Source organism: Lagenorhynchus albirostris, chromosome 3, assembly GCF_949774975.1.
Source record: "Lagenorhynchus albirostris chromosome 3, mLagAlb1.1, whole genome shotgun sequence".
Lineage (NCBI taxonomy): Eukaryota > Metazoa > Chordata > Mammalia > Artiodactyla > Delphinidae > Lagenorhynchus > Lagenorhynchus albirostris.
In genome coordinates, this window is record NC_083097.1 from 26,381,878 (window position 1) to 26,392,812 (window position 10,935).

The following is a 10,935-nucleotide window of genomic DNA, read 5'->3' on the forward strand; positions in this document are numbered from 1 at the left end:
TATCAAATAATATTTAACAGTGATTTTCGGGAATTTAGAACGAAGTAGATTTATCTCCTCAGTGTTTTGAGATCTAATTAAAGATTTCTGAGGAAATTATTTTCAAACTTGGGAATTTTTCTCTTTTAATGTCCTTTCTTCCGTAAGATGAAAAGATGCCTGCACGGCCAGTGTGCATTTCTTCAATACGATTGTTTTAGATGTGCATGTGCAAGGAAGTAAATAGAAAAGGGCGTAAACTTGTGTTTTTTCCAAAGCTCATAATCTTGCTCTAATGTACCCAGAGCTGTAGTGTAGAAATCTGTTAAATTTTGTGTAAGTGATAATTTAAGTAATCTCCTCAGTCATTGCTGAGCAGGTAATCACATTCTCAGCATGTGGATATATCAGACTATACTTGTTAATGAGTAGAAGTTGAACTTGCTTTATTGGTCATCTGGATTTTTTTGGTGTGTTCTTTATTGATCTGGAGTTCTTTAGCTTGGCTAGATATTAACTCTAATGTTTCATTTTATTTGTTGACTAAATAAAATGAAAATAACTTCCTGTAGTCAGTTGCTTATGTTTCGGGGAAAGAGGGGTTACAGATTTGAATTTTTTTATGTAGTCAGATTTCTTTTTTTGGGTATTTGCTTTGTGCGTCTTGTTTAAAGAAAATTTCCCTCTCCGAAGAATACAGGCACATGGTTTAGAGATATTTCTCACTTAAGTTTTTCATTTACCTGGAATTTATTCTGGATATTACGAAAGTACCAAACTATTATTCTGTATTTATTCTCTCAGGTGGTGCAGCTGAGCAAGCTGGAACAATAGAAGCTGGAGATGAAATTCTTGCCATTAACGGGAAATCCCTGGTTGGGCTCATGCACTTCGATGCCTGGAATATTATGAAGTCTGTCCCAGAGGGACCTGTGCAGTTAGTAATTAGAAAGCACAGGAATTCTTCGTGCAACAAGCACTGGTAGTGACACTAATTGTGCTTGTTACATTTTTTATTAATCAGAATCTCCTTTTCTCAGTTCCCTTCTTTCTTTAGCAAATCAGAATGACTTCTTTAAACAATGGGTTCCTGAAACAACACAGAAGCACTGGTGTGGCAAGGACGATAAAACAAAAACAACTCTCCAGTTTTTCACTTACACATGAAGCAGCAGCAATGGAGCTGAACTCAGAAACCTTCTGCCTGGATCACCTAGGCCAGGAGGGTTCCTTCTGTTCCAGTGCCTGTCCCCTGACACCTTCTATGTTTCCTGATGGGGGCACAAGATGCGGCATGCCCTTCTTCACTTGAAACATTTAGTGAGACCTCCGCATCCTTCTAGCCACCTCTCCCAACACACTCAATCCTGGCAACTAGGGAGGCTAACAAAGTCTGAGGGGCAACACGAGTGTCAAAACTAAAAAGGACTATAGTTTTATATAATTTTGTAAGTAAGTAAGTAAATGACAGAATGCTTTTAGGCACATTCATTGGAAGGAGCGGTAGGGTCTGTATGTTATCCTGAAAAGAAAATGAGACTTGAAAAAGGAAAATCAATTATGACCTAATGGTTAGACTGAGCTCAGGAATTATCCAAAAATGAAAAAGCAAAATACAGAAAGTGGTATTTTTAGTGAGTGTAATGTGCAACGTATGGCTGCATAGTTTAACTAACTCGGTGGTTATTGATCACCGTGAAGTGTTGATCATGACCTAAAAGTGTACGTCGTAAGGCAATTTTACGGGAATGCAGTTCTGATAAACTGTACTAAATAGCTGTGAACTTTGCTGCTTAGAATGAGCAGACAGTTCCAGCTCTGCAAGCACCTTGCATCTACTTTGAAACTTGTCTTGAATAAATATTTGAATTCAAGACGGGTCAACAAAAGAGCAGGCAAAAATATCACTGTCACTGAGTTTCCATTTCTATATTTTATAGATCCAACCACTAATTTAAAGTTTTAGAAAGCAATTATCTTTTTAGTGTCCTTGGATTTATAATCCCAATAGAGGAACTTAAAATAATCCTTTTAGGGGACTTTCTTTTCTTTGGCTGATTTTTTTTTTTCCCCTTTCTCTTCTCAACAAGCTTAAGAAATGTAACATTTCTAAGCACTGGATCTATTTTCCTGACCTGGGTGTAATGGCATAGCTCTGCAGTGACTGAAGTTTTTTGCTCTTTTTGTTTTCCTGTTTTGCAAATTCTTCCTTTTGCCAAAACTGTTTCCCAGCAGAACACTGCTGTGACTCACGCTTGCTTGTGACACTCGTCCCAGCTGCCCTCCTGAAGCACAAGCTTCTTCTTAGTAACTGTTCCCATTCTACGTGCTGTTCCTCGTCACAAAACTGGCTCTTCTCCCTCGTACTGTACCTTCTTTTCTTAAGACCCAAATCCTCATCAGCTTCATTTACCAAAACATAGTAAGAAGGTGGAAAACGAGGGTGAGTCAGTCTTTCAAGGTAAAGGAGCAGAACTGCGTAGTTACAAGCCACATCCTCGGTGGTGCAGGCCAGCTGAGTCCTGGGAATACGGGTGAGGTTGCATACCTGCGTGCATGGTGACGCTAAGGTTTTATGTCGGCGATTTCTTTAATTAACCTATTTCTGAGTGACTAATCCCAGTAAACCTCTGTGGAGCTGGCCCAGAGAGGTTCTCAGACGGGAGTGAAATATCTGGCTGGTGTGAGCCAAGATTTCTCATTTTTAAACAGGTTATACAAAAGAGAATGTAGTTCAGGAGTTAGCTAGAAAGACCTGATTAATTTAGCTTCTACTTTTCACTATTACAGTTCCAAGTAGGATACTATAGGAAGTCAGTGCAAGGTGCATGCTAGATTGTTTTTAAGTCTCTGGGGTCAGCTTTGTGGCTTCTGCTTTCTCGCCTAAATGATGAGAGACTCTTTGAAGTCAACACTGAAAACGATTTTTTGCCTCCACTCTTCCAGCTGTGCCTACATAGAAATGCACAGTCCTGTGTGACAGATAGGAGCTTCTGAAGCAGTGGAATGGTCTCCTTCTAAGAGGTCCTAATCCTCTTATCTGAAGAGTGCAAGGGTAGCCCTCGGGGTCACTGAACTATATTCAAGTCATCAGCCATTTCCAGTGGACCTTGCCAGAAGGGTTCCCTTGGAATCTGACAATTGGAATTTAAGGGAGGAAGCAAAAGCTAAACTTTGACCCTAAGATAGAAAGCTATTTATTTGTCGTCAGTGTTCAAGGCATGACTAGTATTTCTAATTACTCTAATAAACTCCCAAACTTCCTGACATGAACACTCATGGTATTGTCCTACTAAAACTTGCATTGTTTTGGTTTTTTAACTGGTCCTTCATCCACAATAAGCTATGATGGTAACTGTGTCATAACATGTAAATTGTAGTTGCAAGGATGTACCGTGACGGTTGAAGTAGGCCGGGTTTCATTGCGAGCGTCCCATACGCAGCTCATTTAATTTTAGGGTTGACTTTTAGTTGGCACCACACCTGTTGTATGATATTATACATTATCCTTTATTTATGTAAGATAAAATGCCTTATATATTATTAAAGAGTAAGTGCAATAATATGAAATAGCCTGTACATTTTTAAAATGTTGTCGCCAAGTTATGTAAATCCACGTCTCTATAAACAACCTTTTTTAAGTAATTTTAAAAAAATAAACACTGTTTACTACTTGTTTTTTTGTTTGTTCACTTCTGCATCTATAGAATAACCTTTTAAACCATCAAGCTAAGAAATGGTGATTACCTAAATGGGTGAGAGGGGCAAAGGCAAAAGAAGGCAAGTCAACCACACTTCTTCCATGGCCACACCCAGGATCTGACGCAATCCAAACCCATTCCACCTCTGAGCTCTTGAAAGCAGACATCTCATGCCTTTACAACCTCCCGACCTTCCGGAGCTTACTCCCCTTCCCCCTGGTTCTGCTTCAGTTTCAACAGGCCCTCCAATCCCTAGGCAACTGGTACTTTTCTCCGCTTCAGAATCCCCACCCGTGTTTCCTTCCCTTCTCTGTCTATTTAGACTAGACCCCACGGTAGAGGACAGCAATGGCCCTCCAGCCCAGAGGCGCACAGCTCCCTCACCCCGTCTAATCCAGGATCCTTCCAACCAGCCAGCCTCTTGGTGCCCACATGCCTATTCCTAAAGAAAAATCTCACAACTACACATAGTGATTTGCTATAAATTCACGGCTTCCGACCTCAGCTGGACTCTGGATGCTACTTGGCAATTGTTTCCTTGCCAGTTTTTTCTCTCATTCTTCACAATGAATACATTCTTCATTTTTCCTAAAATCCCTACCCATTCACCACTCCCTCCCCCACAAATACTTGGATAATCTGGGATCTTATTTCACAGAGTGAAATAAAAAGCATCTGCTTTATTTTAGGCTGTTTTGGTTTTCAGATGCAGATGACAAACTAGAGTAGCCCAAGGGAAGAAGGCAAGACAGCATCTCACAGAAATCCCAGAACAGAATCCCAGAACATATGACCAGGCCTCAGCGACGGGAGGAACTCGGGGGCTCATGGGTTGTCACTCAGTGCCCTCCACTGCTGTTTGTGGGTCTGTTTCTGCAGACCCGCTTCTCCTCCCTCCACTAGCTGGCAGCCTTATCCCCAATTCCTCACACCTTTTCTTTACTTAGAAACCGATGAATGCTATTTTGCTATAATTTTAGCCCCACTCTATATCACAGGATTTCTCTGGACATACAGGCTGCTGCCTGCCTGATTTTCCATATATCCTCCAAAAATTAAGATTCTGATTGGCTCAGTCCACTGCTACACTTGGGCAGAACTCTTTCCTGGGGGAGAGTTTTAATACACTATAGAAATAGCCACAGGGACTTCCCTGGTGGCACAGTGGTTAAGAACCTGCCTGCCAATGCAGGGGACACAGGTTCGAGCCCTGGTCTGGAAGATATCCCACATGCCGCGGAGCAACTAAGTCCGTGCGCCACAACTACAGAGCATGTGCTCTAGAGCCCGTGAACCACAACTACTGAGCCCACGTGCCGCAACTACGGAAGCCCACGCGCCTAGAGCCCGTGCTCCGCAACAAGAGAAGCCACCGCAATGAGAAGCCTGTGCACCACAACGAACAGTAGCCCCCGCTTGCCGCGACTAGAGAAAGCCTGCATGCAGCAACAAAGACCCAACGCAGCCAAAAATAAATAAATAAATTTAAAAAAAAAAAAGAAAAAAGAAATAGCCACAAACCCATTCTATGAATGTTGAAGGCTACATACCATGTACAATAAATGAAACCTGAGACCAAACTGAAGGAGAACAATGAAATGGGATACAACTCTCTCTGAATGTGAGAAAGCAAAGATGGTATGCGAGTTATGAAGAATATCAGAATGTCACCAAAACCCTTAACTTGAAGAAAGGGAATTACAGAAGGTGAGCCCCAGAAAAAGCAGGAAGCACCCAGAATTAGAGCCATTTCCACTCCTCAGAATGGTAGGGAAGGTGAAGTTAAAGGGGAGCCTCATTTTGATTTTCCCAGGCACCTGGGCAGCCTCAGCAGGTCAGAGGAGTAACAGGGAAGGAATGGTCTGATCTGAGGGGAGTCCCTACCACGTACGTTCCTGAAACGAAAGGGCTCAACTGATCCATTCAGAGATCAGCAGCCTCTGCTCACCCAACCCCGTAAAAGCCACACCAAGCACCGATCACAGCCTTCTTCTCGATCCCCCCAGCGCAGCTGAGTAGATCTGAATAAAGATTAAAATCAACTGGTATCCAACTTTCCTCTCTCATTCTAAGGGAGGAGCTGAATGATACTTAAACACAGAGCTCTGAAGTATCCATTACTGACCAAATGGCAGGCTTCAGTAGAACCCCACCTTCCCCATTAAACAGGCTCAGCAAGGGCCCTTCTCGTGAATACCAAGCTGGAAAGGTGGGGGGAGGGTGTTGAAACATAGTATGCAAAAGGCAGGAAAAACAAATAATTTGGACAACTACCTTAGGAATCAAAAGAAAATCATAAACACAGACTGCTTCATATTCTCAGTGCACTCAAAGAGAATGTGGCTTCTAAGAAGCACAAGATCAAAGAAGAGATAAGAAAATCAAATGAGATTAATGTGGATCTGGTAGAACGAAAAAGAAAACTGAGGAGACCACCTTAGGAAACCAAAGCCATATAAGCATCGAGTCAAATCACATTGCAGAATACAAGTCAGTGCCATTGAAGATGAACTTGACGAACTTGAAAAATGCTTAGAAAACAATGAAAATGGACAAAACAAATTTATAAATAAAATCCTAATTAAATGTTAGCCAATGAATCCAGTAGTACAATAAAGAAAATACCAAGTCTAAGTGATGTTAACTCCAGGAATGCATGAATGATTTGGAATTAAGAAATCTATAAATGTAAATGCAGAATGTAATTCATTATATCAGTAGGACACACACACACACGCACAAATCCTGTGAAAGACATACTTTTTTAAAAGCCTGCTTCAAACTCTTAATGGAAAAACTCCAGAATCATTCCCATTAGATTCAGGAATACAAACAAAAATGATGTTCACTGCTGTTATTGTTGGATAACAATATTCTAGAGGTACAAGCCAATACAATTAGACAAAAATTTTTTAAGAGGTATAAATAGAAGAAACAAATGTATCATATAGTGTGCACAGATATATCTGGGTACTTGTAAGCACAAACACATCAATTTAAAAACTGTTAAAATATTAGAATTCAGTAAAGTTGGCTATCAGAAATCATCCACCAAAACAAGAGCTTTCTTACTCATAAATAATAACCACTTAAAACATATTATAAGAGGAAACACTCACAATAGTAACTAAAAATATGTTTAACTTTGGCAAGGACTGGCAAGACCTAAAAGAAGGCTTCCCTGGTGGCGCAGTGGTTGAGAGTCTGCCTGCCGATGCAGGGGACAAGGGTTCGTGCCCCGGTCCGGGAAGATCCCACATGCCGCAGAGCGGCTGGGCCCGTGAGCCATGGCCGCTGAGCCTGCGCGTCCAGAGCCTGTGCTCCGCAACAGGAGAGGCCACAACAGTGAGAGGCCCGCATATCACAAAAAAAAAAAAAAAAATGATCAGCCAATGCCCCACACTGAGGAGAAACTACTGGGAACAAAATCGAAACTGAGCAAGAGAACAACAGAGATCGATAAAAAAGAAGGTCCAGATAAAGGTGGCTGAGAGTGGCAGAACCAGATCTCAGAAAGCAAGCTGCCGTACTTCTTCACACTCAAAAACAGAGGAAGGGGTTCTAGAGAATAAACACAGTTAGAAAAGCTACCCTGACCTGCATCTCCCTTCTAAAACAGGAAAAGTAATTTCATGTAAACATGGGCAACAGAAGACAATCCAGGTCAAATCCCATACAAAGTTATCATAAGAAAAAGAGCATGAGAAGAAAATATAATCCCTAGAGACAACAAAAGCACACCAGAAAGACATACCTAGGGAACCAATGAAAAATATAATACCTCAAAATGAGTTAAAATACATCAGGAAAATGACACAAAATATGAATGATATCAATAGAAATTAGAAAAATTTAGAAATTGATTATTAAAACTCAGGAAAAAATTAATTTCAGAAAAAACTAAACTAGAAAGATCATTCACAGTAAATACACAGGATGTCTTGAGAGGAAGAGAAGAGAAAACAGGTAGAACATTTAAAGATCAATAATAAAGAAAAGAAGCCAAGCAAAAGTGACCCAAAACAACATACATAATAGCAATCCCCAAAGAAGAAAGCCTAAACAAGGGAACAGAACAATTATTAAAACTTTCATTTTCCTGAAATTGAGAATAAAAGAAGACTTGATGCTACATATTGAAAGAACACACCAGGTACTTGGGAATACGGATCCAGAACAAACAACACCAAAACATACCGCAGTAACATCACTGGCGAAAAATCGGAGGAAAAAAATCCCGTGGGCTCCAGGCAAAAAAGAATAAGGCATTCATGAGGGAAAGAAAATCATGTTATCAGCAGACATTGACAGTGACGTTTTAAACCAAAAAGAACATACTTAAGATACTAAAAAAAAAAAAAAAATGTGATCCAACCATTTTATCCAAACAGACTTTCATACAAAAGGCTACAGATAAACTGTTATCAGCATACGAAAACTCAGGGTATACTAGGTCTTACAAGCCCTTCCAGAAGAATCTACTAACAAATGAGCAAGACAAGCAGAATGACTGGATAGATGACGTAAGGGCTGGTGGTGAGCATTAAGCATGTATTTACTTGAATAGTTAAGACTAAAGCAAGAGTTAAAAGGGAGAGATTATAGTATATAATGATGACGTTCTTACAAAGCAGATGCAGCGTAACTACAAAGAGCAGAGGCACGGAACTGTACACTTAAGTATGGTTGAAATGGTAAATTTTATGTTATGTATATTTTACCACAATAAAAAAGGAAGAAATAAAGTACCCTGTAAGTTTACACCAATACTTCTGATTCGAATTTAGAACAACAAGGGTTTTCTATCTTCTGTCTTAAAGCTATAGCTCTACTTTTCCGTATCAAGAATCCTACTTCTCATCAAGGAAAATGATGATGATAAAAGAATGTTAATTTCCACAAGTTCAGGATACTTAAAGAAAATTAATCAGTCACCTTTGGAGAATGCTTTGGAACCAAGTCTATTTTGAAAACTGGTAAATAAAATGTAGAAATTCTCCTACCTTTCCTCTATGAACTGTACTAAAAGGTGTTGTAGGTAAGGTGAAGTTTCTCTTCATAGAAATATTTTAGCTAATAAACAAAGGAGAAATGATAACAGTTAAAATATCACCACATGCAACCTCAATAAATCACAGGATCTAAGAACTGAACAGCAAGACTGCTATCACAAACCATCACAAAAAGAGAGACACCATGTGCTTCCTGATGAAAGAACACACCACCACCGATGAAACAGGTGCCTACACAAACCAACTCGAATCTGACGGAGCCTCAGATCTAACGCCCAATTCTCAGGAAGTAGAGGTCAATAAAACACATTAAACTACACTATGTGGATACAATCAGCAAAATCCAAACAACAGGACAAGGGATCCAATTTTATCAACAAATATGCCTCAAGGAAAAAAATAAAGAGAGATGAGGGAAAGAACTTATAGATTGAGAGAAACTAAAACAGACATATAAAACGAAAATGAAACAGAACAAAATTATTAAAGATGGATACTGGGTTGGGATAGAGACTTAGGGAGGTTGTAATTAGGAGGAAGCCTTGAACGGCTTCTGGACAGCTGGCAAGGTTCTATCTCCTGGCCTGGGTGACGGCTGCAAGCATGTTCGCCTTAAGATAATCCACTAGCCTATACATTTGTTTATGAGATTTTCCATTTGTATTTTAATCATCAAAATTACATGAAACCTTTATATACACATATAATTATACGTATTTTTCATGATTTTTATATGTTATATTTAATCATACCTCCCCAAATTTTTATGAAATATATCCCCAAACCTGAATACCATGCTGATCTCTTTAGTATGATAATTAAGGTCTCCACAGATTCCATGCTTAAGCACTTCTGCACCTTACACTTTTCTGAATTGTTAAAAAAAAAAAAAAAAGGAAAAAAGGAAAAAAATTACTTACCATATATACCAACTCCAAAGACTGAGAAAAACAATTGCATCACTGTCAGACACAGGGTTAATATCCACAATATATGTATGGAAAGTCCTGGTGAATCAATACATAAAAAGATCAATACCCTAAATTAGAAAATGGATAAAGAACATGATCAGGTAACTCACAGAAAAAAAATACAAATTACCAATAAAGATAGTAAATGATAATCAACCCTTCAATAAGTAAAACAATTTGACCATACTCTTCACTATTACCTTGGCAAAGACCAGGATTGATGACACCCTCTACGGTATTAGCTAAGGTGTGGGGAAACCAGCATTCACATTATTTGAAGTGGAACTTAACATGAATCTTAGAAAATTCGGCTTTATCTTTTACATTTTCAAGGCATAGTCTTTGAGCAAACTTCTATTAATTCCTCCTATGGAAATCAAATATAAAAATATGTACAAAAATATACGTTACAATATGTTTGTAATAATGAACATGAGAAGAACCCAAATGTCCATTAATAGGAGAAATTATACAATGAAGCCAAAAATGATTAAAGAGAATGATGTGTGCTTATTCTGAAAGTTCTCTACAATGTAAGGGCAAAAAGTAAATTGCACACCAGTATATAATGATGCTAGTGGGAATCACAGTTATACCACCGCTCTATCAGGAGTAATTGCCTACATAATTCTAATACTGGGCTGAGGAAGTGTGGATATCCATCTAACTTTACCATCCATGCCTCTTTGAAGAGTAAGTAGCCTGCAAGGTGACAAGCCTTAACATCACTTCCTTACTTGGTGCTATTAAAGAACATACGACATTCATGCAGAACTTACAAGAGTCAGGGCTATCATTCTGGGACCCAGTGGACTGCAATGAATTAGAAATTACCTCAGGTTGTCAGTCATCTTGATCTGGATGAAAGTGAAATGGAACAATGTTATCTGACAATATAAATATCTCCATTTAAGATGGAGAGGCCATTGAGTTGGAATTAAACTTCATAAATACCTCACATAGACTTGTGACTAGTGGTTTCCATGTTCCTGGGGCAAGAGTAGCCATGCATGGCAGTCATGGACTCCTGTCATCATCAGGCTGGATGTCATCACTCATTGGTCCTATATTGCCACTGAACCACACACCAGCCCCTCTCACTTTCCTTCAGGTGGTGGCCAAATTCAAGGCTTTGTCATACTTTAAAAAAGTATTGTACCCATCTGTTTGCAAACGAGGGGAAGAACTGAGTAACGTAATGCATCAGAGGCCACAAGGCAATCTTGCTTCAGCAGGCCAGGGATTTCTTGGCCAAGTGACATCTGATGATGC

The 10,935-nt window shown here is 39.4% G+C and overlaps 1 protein-coding gene across 4 annotated transcripts in view; it reads left to right on the top strand.

Annotated features, from left to right (window-relative positions):
* Window positions 1–3,654, top strand: part of PDZD2 (PDZ domain containing 2) — a 378,282-nt gene extending 374,628 nt beyond the window's left edge. For all 4 annotated transcript variants that reach the window (XM_060146915.1, XM_060146917.1, XM_060146916.1 and 1 more), the window contains one exon: window positions 784–3,654. In XM_060146915.1, coding sequence (XP_060002898.1) covers window positions 784–965 — 182 coding nt within the window. In that variant the 3' untranslated portion in view covers window positions 966–3,654. The remainder of the gene's footprint in view (window positions 1–783) is intronic.
* Window positions 3,655–10,935: the final 7,281 nt, after the last annotated feature.